This window comes from Prionailurus bengalensis, chromosome D4 (assembly GCF_016509475.1).
Source record: "Prionailurus bengalensis isolate Pbe53 chromosome D4, Fcat_Pben_1.1_paternal_pri, whole genome shotgun sequence".
In the NCBI taxonomy this organism is placed as follows: Eukaryota; Metazoa; Chordata; class Mammalia; order Carnivora; family Felidae; genus Prionailurus; species Prionailurus bengalensis.
Window position 1 is genome coordinate 84354104 of NC_057359.1, and position 26728 is coordinate 84380831.

Genomic DNA, 26728 nt, shown 5'->3' on the forward strand with positions numbered 1-26728 from the left:
GGGAGGGGCAGAGAGAGAGGGAGACACAGAATCCGAAGCAGGCTCCAGGCCCTGAGCTGTCAGCACAGAGCTTGACTCAGGGTCTGAACTCACAGACTGCGAGATCATGACATGAGCCGAAGTCAGTTGCTCAACCAACTGAGCCACCCGGGCGCCCCATATGTGAACAGTTTTTATTGGATCTGTAAACATATTGAGAGCTTTGAGGTCTGGGTTGTCATCTCCGTTAAAATGTGAATTCACTACAAATGTATTGTTTTATCAATTCCAAATCCATTAAGGTCACTCTTGAATCTGATTGGCTGGGACAACTTTTTTCCTAGCTTTATTGAGATATAATTGACGTATAACATTGTGTAAGTTTAAGGTACATAATGTGATGATTTGATACACAAACGTATTGCAAAGGTTAATAAGGTTAATTAACACCTCCTTTACCTCATATAATTACCGTTTTGTTGTTGTAGTTATGGTAAGGACATTGAAGCTATACTGTCATAGTAATTTTCAAGTGTACAATCGTAATGTTAATTCTTTTTTTTTTAAGTTTACTTATTATTCGAGAGAGAGAGTGAGAGAGAGCATGAGCAGGGGGAGGGCAGAGAGAGAGGGAGAGAGAGCGAGCCCCAAGCAGGCTCTGTGCTGTCAGTGCTGAGCCCTACTTGGGCCTCAGTCTCATGAACTGTGAGATCATGACCGGAGCTGGAATCAAGAGTCGGACACTCAACTGACTGAGCCACCCAGGTGCCCCCATAATGCTAGTTCTTAATAGAATTATTTTTCTAACTTATTGACAGTGTGCTACCTGGACATACGATGTTGTATTGTGTTATATGGGCCACAGGCACTTGTGTCATTGATATAAATCATTTGTGGTTTGGGGCTACACTGATGACTGTCGTTGATATAAAACATCATCACAGAGGGGCTATGAGCTGAGTGCTTTGTGTCACTCTACCCCGTGTCCCCTGGGAAGGTCTGAGACTAGGGCCAAAAGTGGCCCCAACAGGGTCCTCCCTGAGTTTCAGGGAGGTGAGTTCCCAGAGATTGGGTCTTTGCTTGAGGTCAGACTGGACAGGAGATGCTCTGGACCCCACCCTTGGGGAGGAGGCAGATGCCTCCTTAGCTGGAGGTTGGAACAGATTTGCGGCCAGCAAGTGAGTTTAGTGGCTGAGCTGAGGTACCCTGCCCAGGGACCTCATAACCCAATTCACACTACTCTCCCCTGTTTAAAAAAAAGATGTGGTCTGGCAGGCCTAGGTTCAAGGGCATGCATAGCTTAAATAATAATGCTTTAAAATATGTGTGCTATTTCTATTTGTTTAGCTACTAGATAAACAAGAATTATGTGAGTTTATTCCTTTGGCAAATATTTGTTCAATTCTTTAAAAATTTTTTTTTTTAATTCTAGAGAGAGGGTGGGAGTAGGGAGAAGGGAGACGGAGAGAGAGAGAATCACAAGCAGGCTCTGTGCTCAGTGCTGAGCCTGATGCGGTGCTTGATCCCAGGACCCTGGAATAATGATCTGAGCCAAAATAAAGAGTTGGATGCTAAAAAAAAAAAAAAAAAAGGAGTTGGACGCTCAACCGAATGAGCCATCCAGGTGCTCCAAATATTTGTTCAATCCTTGCTATGAACCAGGCCCTCTCCTCAGCCCTGAAGTTACAGCTGTGAGTGAATAAAACAGACAAGCCTTGGCCCTGGTGGCTCTTACCTTTAAGTGGGGAACCATACATACTCTAAGCATAATGAACATGCTAGTAGCTGTCTGTAATTTAATGCTAGACAGAGGCAAGTACTTTTTAAAAAGACTGGAAAAGGGAATAGGAAGGGATGGTTTCTATTTTAGGAGTTATCTGAGAAGGCCTTTCTAAATAGAAATTTGAGCAGAGAGACCTAAATGAAAGTACTAGCCTTGCAAAGATACCTAAAGGAATAGCGTTCCAGACAGAGATCATCAAATGCAGGGGCTTTGAAGAAGGGGCATGCTTGGCCTGTTCAAGCAAGGAAGCCAGTGTGTCTGGAACTGTGTGAGCAAGGGTAGAATGGTAGGAGATGAGGTTGGAGAAGTAGCCAGGGGGTAGACCTTCAGATTTCATTCTAAATGTAAAATAAGGCTTTGGATGGTTTCTAGTAAGGGAATAAGGTGATCTGACTGACTTTTAAAGGATGCTCTGTGCTAGGTAGAGAATGGACTCTAGTCGTACAAGAAAGGAAGCAGGGAAATCAGGAAGTGGTGGTTATAGACCTTTGGGTGAGAGATGATGGTGGAGGAGGTGGTGAGAAGTAGTCAGATTGGAGATGTATTTTAAAGATAGAGTCAAAAAATAATAATAAAAAAAAGTCAACAAGTTAGGTTGATTGCAATGTAAAAAGGAGCAGTCAAGGAAATTCTAGTGCTAATAGACCCTAGATTTGAAGGAAATACACAAGGTTTTTACTGAGGGTGTCTCTGAGCGGTGGCCTTATTAGGAACTTTCCTTTTGGCTTATCTGTATTTACCAGTGTTGTTTTTTTTTTATTTTTTTTAACGTTTATTTATTTTTGAGACAGAGAGAGACAGAGCATGAACAGGGGAGGGGCAGAGAGAGAGGGAGACACAGAATCTGAAACAGGCTCCAGGCTCTGAGCTGTCAGCACAGAGCCCGACGCGAGACTCGAACTCACAGACCGTGAGATCATGACCTGAACCAAAGTCAGATGCTTGACCGACCGAGCCACCCAGGCGCCCCATCAGTGTTTCTATACTGAACCTGTAATGCTTCTGCAATAAATATATAGATTATTTTAAAATTAGAGTTAATCATAGTACTAAATGTAGCCTTGTTCTTTTGTTTTTTATTTTATTTATTTATTTAAAAAAATTTTTTTAACGTTTATTTATTTTTGAGACAGGGAGAGACAGAGCATGAACAGGGGAGGGGCAGAGAGAGAGGGAGACACAGAATCGGAAACAGGCTCCAGGCTCTGAGCTGTCAGCACAGAGCCCGACGCAGGGCTCGAACTCCTGGACCGTGAGATCATGACCTGAGCCGAAGTCGGACGCTTAACCGACCAAGCCACCCAGGCGCCCCTGTTAATTTTATTTTTGAGTGCGTGAGAGAGAGAGTGCAAGTGGAGGAGTGGGCAGACAGAGAGGGAGACAGAAGATCTAAGGCAGGCTCCGTGCTGACAGCAGAGAGCCTGATGCGGGGCTTGAACTCATAAATTGTGAGATCATGACCTGAGCCGAAGTCAGACACTTAACTGACTGAGCCATCCAGCACCCCTAAATGTAGCCTAATTCTTAATGTATTCTCCTACCCCTTTTGATTTTGGAAAACAATTTAAGTGACATCAAATTTTTAAATTTGTCTTTTTCCTCTTAGTGATTAGCCTTTGTACCTGCCCTGCATTTGAAGATGGTGAAGCTGGATATTCATACTCTGGCCCATCACCTCAAGCAGGAACGATTATATGTAAACTCTGAGAAACAGCTCATTCAGAGGCTAAATGCAGATGTACTTAAGACGGCTGAAAAGTTGTATCGGACAGCATGGATTGCTAAGCAACAGAGAATTAATTTGGACCGGCTTATCATAACCAGGTAAAGAAAAAGTTTTATGAACCACTGTAGTTCTGTGCTCACTGGTAACTGTAAATAATCTATTTCCTACAAAGTGCATGGTTTCAGACAGTTTGAGTCAACATTAAGGTGAGTTTTTGTCTATTAATTAAGCACTGTTACAGAGAATTACACCTTTAGTGTTAATATTTTATACCACATCAATTAATTTTGTCTCTTTATATATGTAACATTTTATTGTTGCTGAGAGTAAATTATCTTGTGTTCTACTTTTTTTCATTTTTTTAAGTAAGCTCCATACCCATCATGGGGCTTGAACTCATGACCTGAGATCAAGAGTTTCATGCTCTACCAAGTGAGGAAGCTAGGCACCTCTCTGCTTTCCTAATATTACTGTTGTTATTTTAGAGATGAAAAAAATTTTTTTGTAAATCTATTTATTTATTTTGAGAGAGAGAGAGAGTGCGTGCGTGCTTGTGCGTGCAGGCAGGGGAGAGGCAAAGAGGGAGAGAGAGAGAATCCCAAGCAGCTCAGAGCCCAAGGGGCTTGATCTCCAGAACCTGTGAAATTATGACCTGAGCTGAAATCAAGGGACACTTAACCGACTGAGCCATCCAGGCGAGTGACCCAGTTTTTAAGTAATCTCTACACCCAACATGGGGCTTGAACTCATAACCCTGAGATGAAGAGTTGCGTGTTCCACTGACTGAGCCAGCCAGACATGCCCTTTTTCCTAATATTATTTAACATATAGTTGGCTCTTGAACAACAAATAGGTTTGACCTGGGCGGGTCCACTTATATGTGGATTTTTTAGAGTAAAGTACTATAAATGTATTTTTCTCTTCCTTATGATATTCTTAATGACATTTTCTCTTCTCTAGCTTACTTTATTGTAAGAATACAGTATATAATACATATAACATACAAAATATGTGTTAATCGACTTTATGTTATCTGTAAGGCTTTCTTCTGGTCAACAGTAGGCTATTAGTAGTTAAGTGTTTGAGGAGTCAGAAGTTTTATGTGGATTCCATTGCACCCGGGGTCAGTGCCCCTGATGCCCGCATTGTTCAAGGGCCAACTGTATACATTTCTATGTTTTGATACTATTTGTCTACTTCTTCGTTTAGAAATGTTTTCCACTGTGTTAATACCTTATTGTTCTATTGTTCTAAGAAGCAGTTTTTAACTGTAAGAAGAGTGGTGCTGAGGTATAACGTTGAGAAAAGCGAGACACAGAAAAGTACATACTGTATGATTCCATTTATGTGACATTGAAAAAAAATAGGGCCAATCTTTGATGGTAGAAATCAGAATAATGGTGGGGCGCTTGGGTGGCTCAGTTGTTTGAGCATCCGACTTCGGCTCACGTGTTGATCTCATGGTTTGTGGGTTCGAGCCCCGCGTTGGGCTCTGTGCCGACAGCTCAGAGCCTGCAGCTTACTTCGGATTCTGTGTCTCCTTCTCTCTCTGCCCCTCCCCTGCTTGCACTGTTTCACTCTGTCTCTCAAAAATAAATAAATGTAAAAAATAGAAATATAATTAAAAAAAGAAATCAGAATAATGGTTATTTTTTTGATACTTTTCATTGGACCTGATTTAATATGAGGAATTTGTCTTCCTTTGTACTTTTGGTTTTGCCTTTCTTTACACATTGAGATGCTGGTGGGCTGAAAGATTTGAGCACTTTGGAGTGATCTCATTGCTGGGACTATAATCAGTCTACGTTTCAGTGGAGTTTTAGTGGAGTTTCAGTGGAGTTTCAATGGAGTATATGTGTTATATTATTGTTGATTTTGTTGTTTTGCTTGTCTGCTCATTTTTTAGTGCTGAAGCTTCCCCTGCTGAATGTTGCCAGCATGCCAAGATTTTGGAAGATACACAGTTTGTTGATGGATATAAGCAATTAGGATTTCAGGAGACTGCTTATGGAGAATTCTTGAGTCGGTTAAGGGAAAATCCTCGTCTTATTGCCTCCTCTTTGGTTGCTGGGGAGAAACTTAATCAGGAGAACACACAAAGTGTTATTTACACAGTTTTTACCTCCCTCTATGGCAACTGCATTATGCAAGAAGATGAAAGCTACCTCCTTCAGGTTTTGAGATACTTGATTGAATTTGAACTTAAAGAAAGTGACAACCCCAGGCGACTTTTGAGGAGAGGAACTTGTGCCTTCAGCATCTTATTTAAACTTTTTTCTGAAGGACTGTTTTCTGCCAAACTTTTTCTCACAGCTACTTTACATGAGCCAATCATGCAACTGCTTGTTGAAGATGAAGATCACCTGGAAACAGATCCAAACAAGCTAATCGAGAGGTTCTCCCCATCTCAACAGGAAAAACTCTTTGGAGAGAAAGGCTCAGATAGATTCAGGCAAAAGGTTCAAGAGATGGTGGATTCCAATGAAGCCAAACTGGTGGCTTTGGTGAACAAATTCATTGGTTATCTCAAACAGAACACATACTGCTTTCCACATAGTTTGAGGTGGATTGTGTCACAGATGTACAAAACCCTCTCCTGTGTAGATAGACTGGAAGTCGGGGAAGTCAGGGCAATGTGTACTGATCTCCTTTTGGCCTGCTTCATCTGTCCTGCAGTTGTCAATCCAGAACAGTATGGAATAATTTCTGATGCTCCTATTAATGAGGTGGCAAGATTTAATCTGATGCAGGTATGCTTTTGCTATTATTATTAGTGTGGCATTCAGTTGAAAATCATTTGATTAGGTAGATGGGAATAGAAAATATGATGATAATATTTATATATTCTTACCATTCCTTTGCCTCAAACTGCCTTAAATGTTTTCTTCTTAAGAAATGGAAGCAGTTATTATATTGGAATTTAAAAATATTGTCAAATATTTTAGTCATAAAATATTTTGTGTTAGTTTTTAAATAGAGTCCTCAGATTTGAATGTATAGTTGGTTAGATTGTCTAGAACAGGGCCACCGTCCCTTTCCCATGATTTCAAAACCTAGCATGATTGAAAATCTTTATACATCATTTTTTTTTTTTTAATGTTTATTTATTTTTGAGACAGAGAGAGACAGAGCATGAACGGGGGAGGGTCAGAGAGAGAGGGAGACAGAATCTGAAACAGGCTCCAGGCTCTGAGCAGTCAGAGCCCGACGTGGGGCTTGAACTCACAGACCGCGAGATCGTGACCTGAGCCGAAGTCGGACGCTTAACTGACTGAGCCACCCAGGCGCCCCTATACATCATTTTCTATACATTGTTTAGTAGTAAAACTTAACTTGAACTCACATGAGGCTGTTTATCATCGTTATTCCATTTGCTGCTAATGAATATTCCTGTTTTGCTGCAGAAATGTTAATACATTTGATTACAGAATGCCACCCTTAATACTGGCTGTGTTACATCTATGCACTGATCAGCCTTTCAAAAATTACAAATTTTGAAATCTGAAACTCTTCAGGCCCTAAGAGTTTTAGAAAGAGGAGTTCTGTGTGTGTATTAGCATTCCTTACCCCCCCCCCCGCCAATCATCTGAACTACTGAAATCATTTTTTTTTTTTTAATTTTTTTTTCAACATTTTTTATTTATTTTTGGGACAGAGAGAGACAGAGCATGAACGGGGGAGGGGCAGAGAGAGAGGGAGACACAGAATCGGAAACAGGCTCCAGGCTCTGAGCTGTCAGCACAGAGCCCGACGCAAGGCTCAAACTCACGGACCGCGAGATCGTGACCTGAGCTGAAGTCGGACGCTTAACCGACTGAGCCACCCCGGCGCCCCTGAAATCATGTTATTTCTTAAGAGAATCTTTTAATCATATGCTATCCCACAGAAATACTGTGAAGAAGAGACTGAGTTTATTTGGAATAGATTATATCTTTGGATGATTTTATTTTTAAACAATAAGCTTTTTTTTCATGGTTAGTTCTATTATATTGGTATGTTTAGCAATTAACTATAAAGAATCCCCAAAATAAAATTAAAAATTTTTTATTATCTGTGAAACACTAAATTTATTCTAAGATAGTATAGTTGTAGTTTTTATTTTTGTCGTTCCAATAAAGATTGAGTCACTTATTTTCAAAATGAGCAAAAAGGGGAATTGTCCCAGATATTAAGATAATGCTATATGATACTAGTTTTCTCCAAAGTGTCTTTAAAGAGAGTAGATTAGGGGCGCCTGGGTGGCGCAGTCGGTTAAGCGTCCGACTTCAGCCACGTCACGATCTCGCGGTCCGGGAGTTTGAGCCCCGCGTCAGGCTCTGGGCTGATGGCTCAGAGCCTGGAGCCTGTTTCCGATTCTGTGTCTCCCTCTCTCTCTGCCCCTCCCCCGTTCATGCTCTGTCTCTCTCTGTCCCAAAAATAAATAAACATTGAAAAAAAAAAATTTAAAGAGAGTAGATTAACAGTTCTCTCTTACCAGTAAGAAACTTGCTCTGTGAATTAATATTTACCTTCCAAGCAGCTATGTTCTATAGGATTTTTAAATCTAGAAAAAAAAAATTCTACCTTGAGTATTTTATGAACTATATAAGGGAAAAGTACTTCATATTAACTTGAAGTAGTTTGAATTTTTGCAAATGAATTTTAAGATTTCTAAATGTATGAAAAGTATAATATCAGAAACAAAGGTGTTGCATTTTTATTTCATATTGTCAGTATAATGTATAAAGCAAAATTTTCTGTTTATTGTCCATAACTCTTAATCTAAATATAGTAAAAGCTGATGTAGAGAAGATACATGTTTTATTTGGGACCCTTTTTTGCATGCTTGGTCAGATTGTGTGAATATTACTATGAAACAGATGTTTAGACTAGAATGGAAGTGCTTTCATAGAGAAGAATCTGTAAGTATCTATAGCCTGTGTCTCCCTGCCACTGCTTTGGGTTGCAGGTTGGCCGCCTTTTGCAGCAATTGGCAATGACTGGCTCTGAAGAGGGAGACCCCCGGACAAAGAGCAGCCTTGGAAAATTTGACAAAGTAAGAATGAATACTGTCTCGTGTGAAATACTATTTATAGACAATTTTGCCAGAGTATTAGTGAACCTAACTACTGTCTTTATTGTCTTTCGGTGGTGTATAAATTAAATATTCATTTCAGTTACCCTTGGTATAGCCATAGAAGGATACAATATTGGATCGGCAGCATTCATTTTTTTCATTTTAGAAAGAGAGAGTGTGCGCACATGTGAGTGGGAGAGAGAGGTGGGAAGGAGGGTGGGGAAGGGAGGGAATGGAATCTCAAGCAGGCTCCACGCTCAGGGAGGACCCCGATGCAGGGCTCAATTCCATGACCCTGGGATCATGACCTGAGCTGAAATCAAGAGTTGGACACTCGACTGACTGAGCCACCCAGGCACCCTAGATGAGCAATATTTAAAGGAAGATGTCACAGGGCACCTGGGTAGCTCCCGCTGAGCGTGGAGCCTGCTTGAGATTCTCTCCTTCTCTCTCTCTGCCCCTCTCTCCTGCTCTTGTGTATGTGCACACACACTCTCTCTTTCTCTCTCTAAAATACAAAAAGTTTAAAAATGATGATGTCACTAGAGATTACTTATTCTCAATTAATGAAGAGTTGAGGAGATGCCATAAGAGAGCCAAAGAGCTATTATTTTAAAAAGTTTAATTTAAGGCATCTGGCTGGCTTAGTGGGTAGAGCATGTAACTCAATCTCAGGGTTGTGAGTTCAAGCCCCATGTTGGGTGTAGAGATTACTTTAAAAAAATTGAAAATGTTTAAATAAATAGTTTAATTTTTTAAAAAGTCACTAAAGTTGGGTGCCTGGGTGGCTCAATTGGTTAAGCATCTGACTTTGACTCAGGTCACAATCTCACAGTTTGTGAGTTAGAGCCCCATGTTGGATTCTCTGATATCAGTGGAGGGCCCACTTTGGATCCCCTGTCCCCTTCTCTCTCTGCCCTTCCCCTGCTCACGTTCTCTCTCAAAAATAAAAACTAAAACATTTTTTTAATAAGTTACTAAAACAAACAAGAGATAATTGTATAGTTTTAAGTGTATTTCATAAGTATGTTTTATGGCATTGTTCACTTCAATTAAATTAGATTTTAATTAATCATAGTCAAGTAGGCTATACATTCTACTTTGTTTAAAATTCAGAGGTTATATAGTCAAATTCTCCTTCCATCTCTGATTTCTAGCCTTTATTTCCTCCCCAAAAGATTCTTCTTTTTTTCTTTTTTAATGTTTATTTATGTATTTTGAGAGAGAAGGAGAAAGCACGTGCATGTGTGCAGTAGGGGCGGAGGGAGAGGAGAGAGAGGATCCCAAGCAGGCTCCATGCCGCCAGTGCAGAGCTGGATGCGGGGCTCAGTCTCATGAACTTGTGAGATCATGACCTGAGCCAGAATCAAGACTCGGATGCCTAACCAACTGAGCCGAGCCACCCAGGCACCCTTCCTCCCCAAAAGGTTCTTGATGTTCTCAGTCTTTTATGTTTTCTTCAAGAGGTCTATATGTAAACAAGCAAACTCTTACATATATTTTCCTAGTCACCCCATCCCTCCCTTTTCACAAATGGTGTAGTGTGCACTGTTCTGTGTCATGTTTGTTTCACTTACCAGAATTTTGTGTAGACAATTCTATATTAATTCATGAAGAGTTTAATTTGTTTCAATGTTGGGTTTAATATAATTTTCAAGAATAACTTTTTGCATGCTTGTCCCCTTGATTAGACATTTTGTTCCCTTATTTTAAAGGGGAAATATTTCACTTTGATTTTTCCCTGTTTAACAGAGCTGTGTTGCTGCTTTCCTTGATGTTGTGATTGGCGGCCGTGCAGTGGAGACCCCTCCAATGTCTTCCGTTAATCTTCTGGAAGGATTGAGCAGAACTGTGGTTTATATAACCTACAGTCAGCTTATTACTCTGGTAATGGCTTTATTCTTTAATAGGATTTTCTCAAAAGTCATTTATCTAAGCATGGGCAGAGTCATAGATGAGTACATTGTGTGAGAAATATATATTGTATTTGAAAAATTGATCTCACTAGCTAATGTCCTTTTACTTTTGCCAGGTGAATTTTATGAAGAGTGTAATGTCTGGAGATCAACTAAGAGAAGATAGGATGGCTCTTGACAATTTATTGGCAAACCTGCCCCAGGCAAAGCCAGGAAAAAGTAGCAGTTTAGAAATGACTCCCTATAATACCCCTCAGCTGTCTCCAGCAACCACTCCAGCAAATAAGAAGAATCGATTGCCTATAGGTAAAGAGAATTTCTCATATTCAGGCTCTCCTTAAATTTAGTGTGTGTGTGTGTGTGTGTGTGTGTATGTATATATATATATATATATATACATATATATATATATATATGTGTGTATATATATATATATATATTTGGCTTTTGTTTCTGTTCAGTGTTTTGCAATATGGTTTTGAATAATTTGGGAAAGCCTTTCTCTTTATGTTTACTGATACTAATGCAATTTTTAAAAATTGCACCAATTAGTTATGGTTTATGAGTAAGTTCTAGCTTTATCTAGACCTACTTTTCATAATTAATTGAGATCATGCCACCAACAGTATACTTTGATTATATTTTAGTAACTTTTCTTGGAAATCTGGGTGTGCCATTTGTTATAAGTAGTCCGTATTTGGATTATGTAGCCCTGTCCTTTGTTCAAAGTTCTAAATAATAAAATAATAACTTAGTAGTTTCTGTCAGTAAAGTGGGAAATACACAGTTACTATTTCCCCAATATTTTTTTTTTTTTTTAACATTTATTTATTTTTGAGACAGAAAGAGAGCATGAACGGGGGAGGGTCAGAGAGAGAGGGAGACACAGAATCCGAAATAGGCTCCAGGCTCTGAGCTGTCAGCACAGAGCCCAATGCGGGGCTCGAACTCACAGACTGCGAGATCATGACCTGAGCTGAAGTTGGACGTTTAACCAACTGAACCACCCAGGTGCCCCCCCCCCCAATATTGTTAGTAATGTTTTATCAAGTGCGCTAAGATACCTTTATTTTATAAAATAAAGTTTCTTTTTATTTAGTCAAGCTTATTTAAAACAATTGGGTTTAATTAAGTTCTATTCACCTAGTAAACTTCTATTATCTATCTGTACACACACTCACACAAATTGATTCAGCATTACCATGTACCAGACTCTGGATGAGCACTTTATAGATGTAGTTTCATTTAATCATGCAAAAAGTCCCCACAAAAAGAGTAGGTATAATCACTATCCTGCGGGGTAGGGGTGGGGGCACTGTGTTGGACACTGGGAATGCAGAGAGCATTAGGATAGGCTGCTACTCTCTAGTTGCTGATAGTCTGTTGGGGAGAATAAGAGGAGACCATTTCCCTTCATTATGCTAAGTGTCTGATGGAGATAAGCATGCATGGAGATTTATGGGGCACCCATGTTGTCCAAGTGGTGATAATGTCAGGAGATGATCCTAGAACAGGTGAAGCTAATACTTTCTCTTGAAGGATGAATGGGAGTGAGACAAAATAGCCAAGACAGGGAGGGAAAGAGTGTTTAGGCCAAGAGAGCAGTATTTTAGTGCCATTTTTTTAATGAAAATGAGGAGGAGCTCAGCAAGTTAGTGAACATGAATAGGTACTTTATTTTACACATTTTACAGAATGGGATTTCATTTTTATTTTATTTTATTTTATTTTTTTTTTAATTTTTTTTTTTCAACGTTTATTTATTTTTGGGACAGAGAGAGACAGAGCATGAACGGGGGAGGGGCAGAGAGAGAGGGAGACACAGAATCGGAAACAGGCTCCAGGCTCTGAGCCATCAGCCCAGAGCCTGACGCGGGGCTCGAACTCACGGACCGCGAGATCGTGACCTGGCTGAAGTCGGACGCTTAACCGACTGCGCCACCCAGGCGCCCCGGATTTCATTTTTATTATTTTTATTTATTTATTTATTTATTTATTTATTTATTTATTTATTTATTTTTTTTCAACGTTTATTTATTTTTGAGACAGAGAGAGACAGAGCATGAACGGGGGAGGGGCAGAGAGAGAGGGAGACACAGAAACGGAAACAAGCTCCAGGCTCCGAGCCATCAGCCTAGAGCCCGACGCGGGGCTCGAACTCACGGACCGCGAGATCGTGACCTGGCTGAAGTGGGACGCTTAACCGACTGCGCCACCCAGGCGCCCCCGGATTTCATTTTTAAACTTCCATGAGCTGATTTGTTACGAACTGTTGATTTCTTTTTAATTTTTTTAAATGTTTATTTTTGAGAGAGAGAGACAGATTGCAAGCAGGGTAGGGGCAGAGAGAGGGAGACACAGAATCTGAGGCAGGCTCCAGGCTCTGAGCTGTCAGCACAGAGCTCAGTGTGGGACTTGAACTCATGAACTGTGATCACTACCTGAGCTGACGTTGGACGCTTAACCGACTGAGCCACCCAGGCGCCCCAAGAATTGTCAGTTTCTTAAAATTAATCCATCTTACATTTAATAGAATAATATCAACAAGAATATGATATCATAATATTCTTCAAGTCTTTGGCTTTCATCATCCTGAAATGTCAGTTTTCAGAATTAAAAATAGAAAAAAGATGAATTTTGACACTGGGTGATTTTTTTTTTTTTGACACTTGGGGATTTTTAATATAGCCTATTTGTACTTTTTAAACAAGAAATGAATGATTTTTGGTAAATCAGAGATTTTTTTTCCTCCATTGTTCACTCCTGCACATGAGTTCTTTCATTTCTTGTCATCTAGAAGTGTCATTAAATATGGGTATAACGGAAAGTAAATATTCAGATGTTTGCCCCATATACTTTGTATAGTCGTATGACCTGGTCACTGAATTTATTTCATATTTTTAAAAAATGTGCCCATTATTCAGAGGGTTGATTTTCTTTCTGTTTAATGCTTTTGCAACCCAGGACAACAGTTAGCAGCTATCGCTCTCTGGGATTCCTCAGCCACTAATCTAACTGCTCATATTACTCTAGTAACCCCATTTTGTGCGTAATAGGCTGTTCTTCCTCTTCTTATATAACTTTCATTTAAGAAATAGTTTATGAAACTGTGCTCTGTGTGCATGTTGCTTTTGCTTTATGTAAATTGCTATATGGATTTTTATTACTTGCATTTTTATAAATTATAAAGTTTGTTGCTTAAGATTCATAAGTTGTTCACGAAGTTGAATTTAATTTCACAGTTCGTTAGAAAATAGTGAGTGAGGGTCAGCAAATAAAGATGGGAGTGAACCTGGGTTACACTTTGGGAAATTGATGTGTGCTCTGAATTTTGAAAGTAAGAGTGATGAATGAACACATCTACAGCATTGTGTAAAGAGGATTCTTTATAATTCTGTCTTCAAGTAGGCCAACTTTCATTCAAAGTGAGGTTGAAAGACTTGTTGCTACAGAGCGTTTTTGCTTTATGTCTGTACTTTTGATTATTTTGCACTGAAATAGAATTTCTGTTTAGTATTCTAGTTGTACCAAATTTTATTGCCCTCTGAAAGAAAATTGAATTTATCACAGGAGACTTAAACTTGTAGAGAAATTGTCAAACTAAGTCTTTCGGTGTCTAAAAGTTCTTGTAAGATGTGTGGGATGGATTATTTGTTGTATTTTTTTTTAAGTTTATTTATTTTGAGAGAGAGAGAGAGAGAGAGAGTGTGTGCAAGCAGGGGAGGGGCAGAGAGAGAGAGACAGACAGAGAATCCCAAGCAGGCTCTGCCCTGCCAGTGCGGAACCCTACCTACGGCTTGAACCCACGAACCTGAGACATCATCACCTGAGCCAAAAACGAGTCAGATGCCCAACCAACTCAGCCACCCAGGCGCCCTGACAGATTATTTTAGAAAAAAAGTATTACTTGTGTACTTATAGGTAGGAGGAAGAAAAATCCCCAAATAATTAGATTTTTTACTAATTTAGAATGTTTCCATAAAGCAGAGGAGAAACTTATATTCAAACATAGGGAAATCTTTTTTCTGCATCTTTGAAAAGAAGTTAATACTTTTCAGGAAAATCAATGTGTTTTCAAAAACTGATTCTGATTTTGTCAACGGTTGTCTAATTAGCGTACGTTATATGGCTAGCAGATTTCTATATGAAATTTTCTTTTTGATGTTTATTCATTTTTGAGAGAGAGAGAGAGAGAGAGAGAGCGAGCGAGAGTGAGCACGGGGGAGGGGCAGAGAGAGAGACACACACACAGAATCTGAACCAGGCTCCAGGCTCCCAGCTGTCAGCATAGAGCCCAGTGTGGGCCTAGAACTCATGAACCATGAGTCCTGAGCCGAAGTCAGACGCTTAACCGACTGAGCCACTCAGGCGCCCCTCTATATGAAATTTTTAAATGATTGTAAGTTCAGTTATTAGTATGGGAGACCTGTGGCAGTTCAGTCATTTTCCAGGAGAAAGAGTTGAAGGTACACTGATAAGAAATAAGGTAATGCTTTTTTTGTCACCCCAAGTCTTCAGTTGAGAGATGTGTTTGCTGTTCTGCAGGTGCGCTCATCTGTGTGTCACTTCCTGGCAGGTGCACACAGATCAATGTTTCTATCAGTTTTGTTTTAAATCTTTTTTTTTTTAATTTTTTTTAATGTTTATTTTTTGAGACAGAGAGAGACAGAGCATGAACAGGGAAGGGTCAGAGAGAGAGGGAGACACAGAATCCGAAGCAGGCTCCAGGCTCTGAACTGTCAGCATAGAGCTTGACACGGGGCTTGAACTCACAGACGGTGAGATCATGACCTGAGCTGAAGTCGGACACTTAACCGACTGAGCCACCCAGGCGCCCCTGTTTCTATCAGTTTTGAAGGAGGATCTGTGTTAGTTATCAGCAGAGAACTGGGAAGGTGGAGGGTTTTGTTTTAATTCATATTCTCACCACCCTTTTTTTGTGCATATGCAAAAGTCCTACATTAATAGAAAATATATTTTTGTGTTTAGTGTACCATTTTCTTTGTTTTGTCTTGTTCTCTACATTATTGTATTTGAAAATCTTTTTATTAGCAACTCGGAGTAGAAGCCGCACCAATGTGCTAATGGACTTACATATGGACCATGAAGGGTCATCTCAAGAAACCATCCAGGAAGTGCAGCCTGAAGAGGTGTTGGTCATTTCCTTAGGGACAGGTCCCCAGCTCACTCCAGGGATGATGTCGGAAAATGAGGTATGAATGTATTGTTACATTTAACTTATAGCCATCAGTGTTAAGAAACTTATTTCTTTTTTCTAATTAATGGTCTCTTGTATAAGTCAGTATGTGTTTAATGAATGCATTAAATGCCAAATTCCCTATGAACGCTTCAGGGGCCTTTCACATTAACATATCAATAGCACTGTCATTGGTGATTAGGTCCACACCAGGAGGAATTTTCCTAATAGTATAGAAGAGATAGGAAGCTGGGAAATTGTGGTATGGACATTGACCTGTAGGAAATTTTTTTTCTTTTCTTTTTAATGATAAACTAGTGGTATTGCTGCTTTAAAGAGCCAGACATTCTTTAGAAATATTTTCTGTTCTTTGGTTGGTTAGGAAGAAATGGAAGAGATAACCGAAAAGAAAACTAAGAAAGTAAAATATTTGGAAGAAATGGAGTTGGGGTATGGGCATCACTTTTAAGATATTTGTAAACAGAAGAGCTTGGGACAGAGGCAAAAGGAAAGAAGAAATATAAAAGAAGCATCATTTTATATTCAACAGTGACTGCTTATTAGTCAAGAAAAATTCCTGGCCTGGGACAAAGGGACCAGTTACAGTGATTGATAAAGTGACGATGGTGGTTGGTAAGGCGGTGTTTGGAACTGTGGCATGACCCATACAAAAGAATTCTGTCAAACTCCAGAACTCTGTCCACACACACACACACACACACACACACACACACACACAAATGAGCTGGCAAAAACTGTCAGAATCAACTTTTTAGGAACTCCAGAATGTAATAAAAGCCTTACCAGAACCAGGGGAATGCTGAATGAGGAAAAACAACCACTGAATTTCAGCCAGGGAACTCTGTGGCACTCTGCCTCCCCGTTAGCCTTCCCCCAGCTCACAGTTCTGGCAGCCTCTCGGACAGCAGCCTGTATTCCCTTGCAGGGCAGTCTCTCCACTGTGGTAGGAGGAGCCTTTTGTTTGCCGTTAATCAAATCGCTCTCTAGACCTTTGGATAGATTTTTCCTGAAGATTCTTTTTTTTTTTTTTTTTTTTTTTAAATTTTTTTTCCCAACGTTTTTTATTTATTTTTGGGACAGAGAGAGACAGAGCATGAACAGGGGAGGGGCAGAGAGAGAGGGAGACACAGAATCGGAAACAGGCTCCAGGCTCCGAGCCATGAGCCCAGAGCCTGACGCGGGGCTCGAACTCACGGACCGCGAGATCGTGACCTGGCCGAAGTCGGACGCTTAACCGACTGCGCCACCCAGGCGCCCCCTTTTTTTTCTTTTTTTTTAATTTTTTTTTCCAACGTTTTTTATTTATTTTTGGGACAGAGAGAGACAGAGCATGAACAGGGGAGGGGCAGAGGGAGAGGGAGACACAGAATCGGAAACAGGCTCCAGGCTCCGAGCCATGAGCCCAGAGATTTTTCCTGAAGATTCTTTACACATTGCTCACTAAGAGTTTAAAGATCCAAGTTATCTTAAAAATACAAAATGTAGGGGCGCCTGGGTGGCTCAGTCGGTTGAGCATCCGACTTCGGCTCAGGTCATGATCTCACGGTCCGTGAGTTCGAGCCCCGCGTCAGGCTCTGTGCTGACAGCTCGGAGCCTGGAGCCTGCTTCCGATTCTGTGTCTCCCTCTCTCTCTGACCCTCCCCCATTCATGCTCTGTCTCTCTCTGTCTCAAAAATAAACATTAAAAAAAAAAAATACAAAATGTAAAAGTTTTATGTCCACGTTTAATTTCCAGGAAGTAGGAAAAAAATTCTATTTTTAAATGACTTTAAAAGTATCACCTGAGTAAATGTATAGAGTCGTTAAAAACCCTTTAATTTACTCATTTAAATGCAGGGCCAAAAGCACCTAGAGCGGTTGTTTGTTTTTCCTTTTCAAGGGAGGATACTATTCTTCCTTCATGTTTTACCAGTAGCCTAGGAGCATGGTGGCTGTGATTTTGAGTTCCGGGTGTGCTTAAAACTTGCTGACTTCCAGCAAAGCCTTCAATTCTTCATTCAGTTGAAGATACACATATAAAGCTGAGTTACGAGGCTTGTGGGGATTAAAAAATAATTATGTTATTTGGGAGTCATCTAACAAATAGAAAACATTTTTAAAAGGCCATCAGCTCTAAGCTAGAGATGGCTCTGAAAACACTGTAGCTTCTGGTATGGACTTTTGTGGCTGTGTATATGGTGATCAAGGCAAGGTTCAAACTAGACTGATTGAATTCTGATGCCTACAGGATAGTCTGTTCCTATGTTTTCTTTCTGTTGAATTAGTTTATTAGCTTTTGAAAAAATGTACTGCAAATTTAATATCATTTTACCGTGCAAAATGATTTCTGTGCATTTTTTAATTTAACCCTCAACAACTCCATGGCATGCATACTGTTACTATTGCTGTTTTAGAAATCAAGAAACTGAGGTTTAGGGTAAATAAATTTACCCAAGATTACATAGTTGGTATATGGCAGAACCAGACAGACCCCACTGCTGATTCCGAAGTCTTTTGATTTTTATGATGCTACCCACCAGTCACTGATACCTGATTGTTCAATCTCTGACACTGGGTGATGGAAAGGCATAGGTTCAGGTTTTTTTTAACTGATACACTTTTATTCTAGGGGTACTTAAAAGCTTGATCAGAATCTCGTAATATGTATTTGTTGCAGTCTGTTTTCATATCAGTAATCTGTCTTTCAGTTGTGATAAACCAAAGGCATTTTATTTTTCAGGTCCTAAACATGCAACTTTCGGATGGAGGACAAGGAGATGTCCCTGTCGATGAAAACAAACTCCACGGTAAACCTGATAAAACCTTGCGCTTTTCCCTCTGCAGTGATAATCTGGAAGGAATATCTGAAGGTGAAGGGTTACTTCATTCAAAGAGTTGTGTGATTCAAGTAATACTTTGTTTTGCGATCTTTAAAGGAGCCTTATAAATTATAATTATACCATCTGTTCCTCTCCCTGGGGAGAGTAATGAAGTTTTCCTCTAATGATCTTGAACAGTTGGCTATAAAGATTGTTTCTAGAATAAATTAAGATTTTAAGAAAATAATTTAAAAAAGAAAAAGATTGCAAGAGACCTTTGATCGTATACAATGGAGAAGATATGTCTTTATTGAGGCTTGAATAATACCAAGTTTCTGTAGTATTGATATATGCCAATGCTTATAGAGCTCCTTTAGAGGATAATGCATGTCTAAGTGGGAAATAAATGGACTCACCAGTATTTCAGGGTGTTGTGTATACTTTTAATGTTCGGTATTTCTTTATTCACACACTCATACCTTGATAAAGCAGGAAGATAGAATGGAAGTAGGAATAAAATAGAAAGTTGAAAGCTAAGATTGAGAATTCATCATTTCATGGACAAGGACAAACTTTTTTAATGAAAAAAGCCCAAGTTTACTATCATTTCAAACATAAAATAATAACTTCTTTTTCTCTAACTTTTCAGAATAGGTAGTATATAGTCATTCTAGAAAATGCAGAACATAAATGGAATCATCTGTAATTTTACCATTCTATTAGTAACAGCATTTTGGTTTATTTATAGCCAAATTAGGTTTATGTTGTTTTGTAACCATTTTTTGTCTAACAGTATAGCAGTGATATTTCTCTTTGTAATTTAACATTCTTAAATAGCCTAGGTTTTTAATTTTTTTTTCTTTAACTTCGAATTGGCATAATTTACTTAAACATTCTTCTGTGGTTAAACATATAGGTTGCTTCCACTTTTCAAGAATTATAAGAAGCCCTTCAACAAGCAACCTTACATGAATTTTTGAATTGTTTTCTTAGGATAAATTCTTAGAAGCACAATTGCTGGCTTAAAGGGCATTTATATTTTTAAGGTACAAATGCAGTATTAAAAACACCTTAATCAAAACAAACAAATGAAAGCATCTTAATCTGTTGTCTGTTATCAAGGCATGAAAAGTTGCATGGTGGCTCATGAGTATTAAAAAGCTCACTCACAGTTGAAACATTTCTCTAGGTCCTTCAAATCGCTCCAATTCGGTATCTTCTCTAGACCTGGAAGGAGAGTCTGTATCAGAACTTGGAGCAGGACCTTCTGGGAGCAATGGAGTCGAAGCTCTACAGCTATTGGAGCATGAGCAAGGTAAGGTTAAGTTGAACACAGTTGCTCAAGTAGCAGAGAATTTACCTGGTTGCGAGATAAACTGTGTTTCCATGTAGGCTAGCTGTGTTCAGTAAAAGAATAAATTTAAGCTGATTATATAATGACCGTTAAACCTGCATTTATACATGGTTCTTTGAGTTCCTAAAAATGTTTGGTTGGTAAATGAATTTTTTAGGCTTAAATTACATAGAATAATTAAAATGAATTGCTTGAATTCTATAATATTTGGCATTTTAGTTCTGTAGTACTAACATTTTAAAGGATATGAAGATAAATACTTAGGGCTTAAGGAACTTACGATAGGGAGAGGATGGTACACAAATAATTAACAGTATCATAAAAGTGCTTTAGCAGTTCTGAGTTAGAGATACATGTGGCTTAAAGTGTAAGGAAAAGCTTAGTGGGGAAAAAATGCTAGCCTTAAAGTCTGGGTGGCATTGTGTTGGCAGAAACTAAAGACAGGGCATTCTAAGTGAAGGAATAGAGTAGTATAAGCAAGTCATAGAGGTGGGAAACCATAGTACTTACTCAGGAACTAGCAAGTAGGGGAATAATGCGGGGTAAGGACTGAGAAGTAGATGGATCCCTTTTGTGCTCTAGGAAGATTAGTTTGAAAAAGTTGTTTGGATTTGTCCACTTAAAGATCATGGGGAGCCTGGGTGGCTCAGTCAGTTAAGCATCCGATTCTTTTTTTAACGTTTATTTATTTTTGAGACAGACAGAGCATGAACGGGGGAGGGGCAGAGAGAGAGGGAGACACAGAATCGGAAGCAGGCTCCAGGCTCTGAGCCATCAGCCCAGAGCCTGACGCGGGGCTCGAACTCACAGACCGCGAGATCGTGACCTGAGCTGAAAGTCGGACGCTTAACCAACTGAGCCACCCAGGCACCCCATGCATCCGATTCTTGATTTAGGCTCAGGTCATGATCTCACAGTTTGTGGGATCGAGCCCCACCTGGGGCTCTGCACTGGCATTGTGGAGCCTGTTTGGGATTCTCTCTCTCCCCCTTTGTCTCTGTCCCTGCCCTGTTCATTCTCTCTTTCTCTCTCTCTCTCTCTAATAAGAAATAAATAAACTTAAAAAAAAGATCACTGATGGCCTTCAAAGGAGTGTTGAGGGCAGATGCAGATCAACTGGGTCTGAGGCAATGATTCTGAGACCTGAGTGAGCATAAAAATTACCTGGGAAATAAAAAAAAAGGCCATTTCCCATATCTCATTTCCAGAAATCCTGGTGCAGCCCATTTTTAGAAAGGAAAAGAGCATTGCTAGTTGGGATATGTGTGGCTTGAATAAATGTAATGTTAAATTTTACTGAATTAGTTTGTCCTTGTATCAATTAGGTTTAAATTTTCTGCAAATAAGAGAGAAACCTAAAATAGTAGCTTAAGACAGAAGTTGAAAGAATATCACCTTTTTTTTTTTTTTTTTTTTTTAGTTTATGTATTTTGAGAGAGAGCATGAACAGGAGAGGGGCAGAGAGAGAGAGAAGGAGAGGGAGAGAGAGAATCCCAAGCAGGCTTCGCACTGCCAGCGTAGAACCCAATGTGGGGCTCAAACCCACAAACCAGGAGATCATGACCTGAGCCGAAAGCAAGAGTCGACGCTTAATCGACTGAGCCCCAGGCGCCCCCAAGAATATCACTTTTTTAACAAGCCCTCTAGGTGATTGATCTTGTAAGTGGTTGGTGGTCTACATTTTGTGAACACTAGGTTAAGAAGTAAATTGAGGCAAATTATAGACTGCTTGTCATTAGTCAAGGGAAGAGAGAAAACTAGTATCAGGTGGATGTATTCAAGTCAAACGAAAGTTTTTTTTTTTAGTATTAGTTTATCAGTTGATTATTGCCAGAGTAATGCTGCATACCAAACCACCTCAAAACTTAGTGACTTTACAACAATAAACATTTATTTGTGCTCTCAGGTCTGGGGGTCAGCTGGGAGGTTCTGGTTTGGACTGGGAAAACTCATGTATCTATAGTCACCAGTAGGGAGCTCTGCTAATCTTAGCTGGGGGGCAGTTGGCCCGTGAGGAGCTGCTCTAGGATGACCTTTACTGTGTTTTGTGTGGTCCCTCATCCTCCAGCAGATTAACTTAAGCTTATTCTCATGGGAGAAGCAAGGGTGAAAAGAGAGCAGAAGTTTATAAGGACTTTTAAGGTCTAGCCTTGAAACTGGCACACTTCCTCCTTACTCTTTTGGCCAAAGCAAGTAACAAGGCCTTTGCAAAGACAAAGGGGAATGTTTCCCGTTTTTTTTTTTTTTTTTTTTAATCAAAGTCACACTGCAGAAATTACCCCAATTAATCTACCAGAAGTGGGGGTACATATTGCTGAAAGTTCAGAAGGTGAAAGAGTACATTTATAGGGCATTGATTCAGTGTTTTGGTACTGCATGCTCCGTGTTAATGATAAAATATCAATCTTTAAAGTTGATTTAAAAAATTATAGCTGTGCTACCATTTTTAAAGTGCTTAATTTTGTTTTTGATAGCTACAACACAAGATAATCTTGATGATAAGCTAAGAAAGTTTGAAATACGTGACATGATGGGACTGACAGATGATAGAGATATATCAGAAACAGTGAGTGAGACGTGGAGTACAGATGTCTTAGGAAGTGATTTCGACCCTAACATTGATGAAGATCGCTTACAAGAAATTGCAGGTAACTGCTGTTAAATTTCTCTGGAAGATTGGTATTTAGTTATTCATATCCACCTGCCCTTCATGGGTGGGAACTTCAGCCTCTGACAGACATGGTGTGTGTGTTCGCACTAACTGGGGAACTGAGAAAAGTGTATGTAACCAGGCACTTGTGTATTTTTTTTCTTTGCCTAAATGTAGGTAGTGTTTTCCCTGCCTGCACTTAACTCCCCCTCCCCCACCAAAAAAGAAACTAATCTTCTGAATTAGCTTCTTGTTTTCAGGACATAGTACATATTCTTAGGATATTCTTTTGAGACTAAGCACATTACGTGAAGATGGAAATTCTTAACAGATTATAGCCCCCAAACTTTCAGAATAATATAATATTGAGATTCTCCAAAAATTGAATTTAATGTGGCACCTGACTGGCTCATTCAGTAAAACATGTGACTCGTGATATCAAGGTCATGAGTTCAAGTCAGGGCTTACTTAAAAAAAAAAAAAAAAAAATTCCCGGAAGGATTAATTCGGTTCCAAAGAGTAACTACTTTTTTCTTTTTTTTAGTACCAAGTTTATTGAGGTACAACGTCCATATTTTTAAATTCACCCTTTTTAGGATACCGTTTTGTGAGCTCTGAAAGGTTTCATACAGTCTCATAAGCACCATCTTCGTTTTCTCTTTAAATCGTGGAACCTTTCAGGCAGATACAAGAGAGAATCACGAACTCTGTGCACATCACTCGTTTTCAACTATTACACAGACACAGGTGGCTGGTTTTGTTTCACCTCTTCTCTCACCCCCTACCCTTTTATCCTCTCCCCAACCCAAACCCAGTTCTGTTTAGGCACGTTCCAGACATTATTTTATTTGTAATTATTTCACGATGTATCTTTAAAAATGTAACTTTTACCAGTAACCGTTTGCCAAAAGTTTTTTCAGGCACTGAAGTAGCATTGTTCTTTTATTAGGCGTAATCAGAAGTAGTGGAGCATTCTGAACTTGAGTATTTTTAACACAGGTGTATTATAATGTTCAGTCCTTTCTATTGGTATTTTTCAGTGGTGTAAATAGACTTGTTAATTGGTTCTGCATTACTTTGCTTCTGGTGCCAAAGTAGTATTTTTTCTGGCAATAAGCTCTCTTTGAGCAATGAGCTATATTTGCAGTGGAGTGAGCGTTCCAGAAGATGTGTATTTTCCTGCAAATATATTTTATTGCTCTGAATATGTGGCTAATGTGCCAGAAGAAAACGTATCTGGCCAGTATACCTTTCTGTGGTTAAGTGTCTCTGTTTGAGAGGTTTTAATCCCTGTTAGGACTGTACATTTTAGATATTTAGGGACACATGTAAAAATTTGCTAAAAAACCAAGATGAAAGCTAGCTGAAATGATCTAATGTGTGTTTTCTCTATGAAGAGTCCAAGGTGAACAGGAGGAAACTGAGGAAAAGGAGCATGTGCCTTTGTGACCAAAGTGGGAAATTTGTGATTTTAGTGGTGTTATTGATTGAAATCACACTTACCTTGGCTTCCTTCTTGTGGGTAGAGTAGAGATTATGTGTTGGTTTAGCGTTTGGTCCTTCTCCATGATCACTGCTCTTTCCATCAGGATCTTCGTTAATCCTTTGCTCCCCACTGGTTATACAGGTGCAGCAGCAGAGAACATGTTAGGCAGTTTACTGTGCCTGCCAGGTTCAGGGTCAGTGCTTCTTGACCCCTGCACTGGTTCTACCATATCAGAGACAACAAGCGAAGCTTGGAGTGTAGAGGTATTGCCAAGTGACTCAGGTTAGTATGCCGTCATTGTTTGCTTTCTGATTTGCACAGAAGTTTTAAATGTAAGGTATCTTAATTTCTGTATCATGTACATTTTGTTAAGTTTGAGGCAATCACATTGCTAAGAATTTCAAATGGACAGCTAGGTTAAGGCATTTTCTGTCCATCAAGAAAAAATGCAGTGTTGCAGGACATAGGCAAAGATGGCAGGTGCTTTTTGACTCTGTGTGTAGTTACTTGTAAGCATTTGTTAGCAACTCACCGGAGTTCTGTGTGGGACATTGAGTTTGGTATCTCCCACTAACTCGTCACAAAATAGAAATAGCAGTACAACTTGGACCCTGAGCGGTTGGGTGTCTGGTAAGCATGCCTAGATTTATCCTGGGGAGAACTTGACTCTTTAAAAGGTACCTAGTATATTTTTGAAATGTACTGAAATTGAGACTCTGGAGTCCTGAGAATTATTTTGTGCAGGATTATCATAAATGCATATAAAGTGTTTTGTACTTTCTCTTTTCTTACGTATTGCATTTCTGCTTTGCTAATTATGAAGATAAATCTTTGCTTTCAATGAAATGTCACCTACCAAAATCCAGATTTAAGTAACTGTATGTCTGAATTACATTCTTTGTGATCTGCTTGGCTCAAGAATAGTTAAGTGATTCTGATATGTGTTTTATAATATCAATGCATTCAGACATGCTAACCTTTAGATAAGGAGACAGTAGGATTAGCTTACCATCTATTGAGCATCCATAGGAGTTATTTTTTAGAAAGTAGTTGGTTTAATGCTAAGCTATTCTGTATTTTCTTGTTGAGTTTACTTGTTAACCAACAGCATACTTTATGAGATTAGTGATCTGCAGGCGGAGTTTTCACTTTTGCACGATAGACTGGCTCATATTGGGATGAAAATCACAACCTCAACTTCTTTAACACTCAATCTGATCAGCTGTGCTAACTGGCCCAGACTTAGAAATCTGTTTACAATGATTTCATTCATGCTCTGGTAGCTTTCCTCATCTGGGTCACAAGCTGAAACTGTGGCATACTAACAGAATCACTAATGTGGCGCCTCATGTCTTCTGTTTAGAGGCCCCGGATCTAAAGCAGGAGGAACGTCTACAAGAACTGGAGAGCTGTTCTGGACTGGGCAGCACATCTGATGATACGGATGTCAGGGAGGTCAGTTCCCGCCCCAGCACACCAGGCCTCAGTGTTGTGTCGGGTATGTCTGTCTTGTTTTAAGGAATAAGGATTGCAAGGTGTGTTCCCACCTCCCCATTTATAAAATTGCTAACAGAGATGTTTTATTTATGAGTTGAGGAATTTTCTGGAAACAGAATTGTTTCTGAGGGACCTTAAATCTCTGAGAACTTAATATGTGGCTCTATGGAGTCTGTTGAAGTAATTGGCAAATGGTCTGTGCGTGTTCTCTTTCTAATTCTATCTGTTCTTGGTGGCCTCTGCTACTGTATTTAGATACCACATGATACTTGTGATTATGTTGTACAAATCAAGGTAAACATATTTAGGCAGTAGTACAACAAAAAGGATATGATACCCAATGTCTCACATGTATAAAACTGGGACACAAAAAATTTGAGAATATTTACATTTCTCCAAACTTCATATACTTTTTGTGTGGTTATTTTGTTCTTCTTGCTATTTATTTTTTACTTTATTTATTTTAAAGGCATAAGTGCGACCTCCGAGGATATTCCCAATAAGATTGAAGACCTGAGATCTGAGTGCAGCTCTGATTTTGGGGGTAAAGATTCTGTCACTAGTCCAGACATGGATGAAGTAACTCATGGTAAGAAGTAGAAATGAGAGTGACCTAAAAATGATCCCATTCATGGGTGACATTGGCAGTCTTCCGTGTCTGTTGGTGATAGTACCAGTTGTTCTAGCACTTTGGGGCATGATTTGGCAGCAGGATAGAAGGCCTTGAAAATTCAAAACTAAATGTGGTTCAGTTGGTCCACTTGACGAATGAATTGTAAGGAAACAGTTCCGTGTATGCAGAAAGTCTTGTGCTTCTAATAGCATTTATACCGGTGTTCTCCATAACATTGATTCGGCAGAAAACAAGAAACAACCTGAGAATTGGAAACTAGAATTCCTACATGCATTTTGATGCAACCACTCAGAATTTATGCAACTGGATTTTAAATCCTCTAAAGCATGTGAAATCACATGGAAAATTTTGGAAATTTTATCCTAAAGAACTTCCACATATAAGATAATGAAACATTACAAAACCGATCATAGAGAAAGTTCAGGAAAGAACTACCAAAATGCTAGCAGTAGTTTTTTGTACTGAGTACTGGGTTTTTAGATTCTTTTCTTTTTATAAAAAAATTCTTTGTTTTTTCTGAACCAAGGTTTCTGATCCCCCACACTATTGGTATTTGGGGCCAGGTAACTCTTTTGTTATGCAAACCCGTTCTGTGCATTATAGGATGTTTAGTGGCATCTCTGGCCTCTAC

At 39.3% G+C, this 26728-nt stretch overlaps 1 protein-coding gene across 6 annotated transcripts in view; it reads left to right on the forward strand.

The window, feature by feature from the left end:
- GAPVD1 (GTPase activating protein and VPS9 domains 1) overlaps window positions 1–26728 on the forward strand; it is a 76323-nt gene that overhangs the window by 25711 nt on the left and 23884 nt on the right. For 2 of the 6 annotated variants that reach the window (XM_043566612.1, XM_043566616.1), the window contains exons 2-13: window positions 3369–3586; window positions 5395–6238; window positions 8437–8523; window positions 10297–10431; window positions 10577–10766; window positions 15513–15673; window positions 18398–18464; window positions 19666–19791; window positions 22305–22478; window positions 24108–24248; window positions 25330–25464; window positions 25933–26052. In XM_043566612.1, coding sequence (XP_043422547.1) covers window positions 3402–3586; window positions 5395–6238; window positions 8437–8523; window positions 10297–10431; window positions 10577–10766; window positions 15513–15673; window positions 18398–18464; window positions 19666–19791; window positions 22305–22478; window positions 24108–24248; window positions 25330–25464; window positions 25933–26052 — 2365 coding nt within the window. In that variant the 5' untranslated portion in view covers window positions 3369–3401. Of the gene's footprint in view, window positions 1–3368; window positions 3587–5394; window positions 6239–8436; window positions 8524–10296; window positions 10432–10576; window positions 10767–15512; window positions 15674–18397; window positions 18528–19665; window positions 19792–22304; window positions 22479–24107; window positions 24249–25329; window positions 25465–25932; window positions 26053–26728 lie in introns of all 6 variants that reach the window. The other 4 variants (XM_043566611.1, XM_043566613.1, XM_043566615.1 and 1 more) reach the window with 3 other exon arrangements.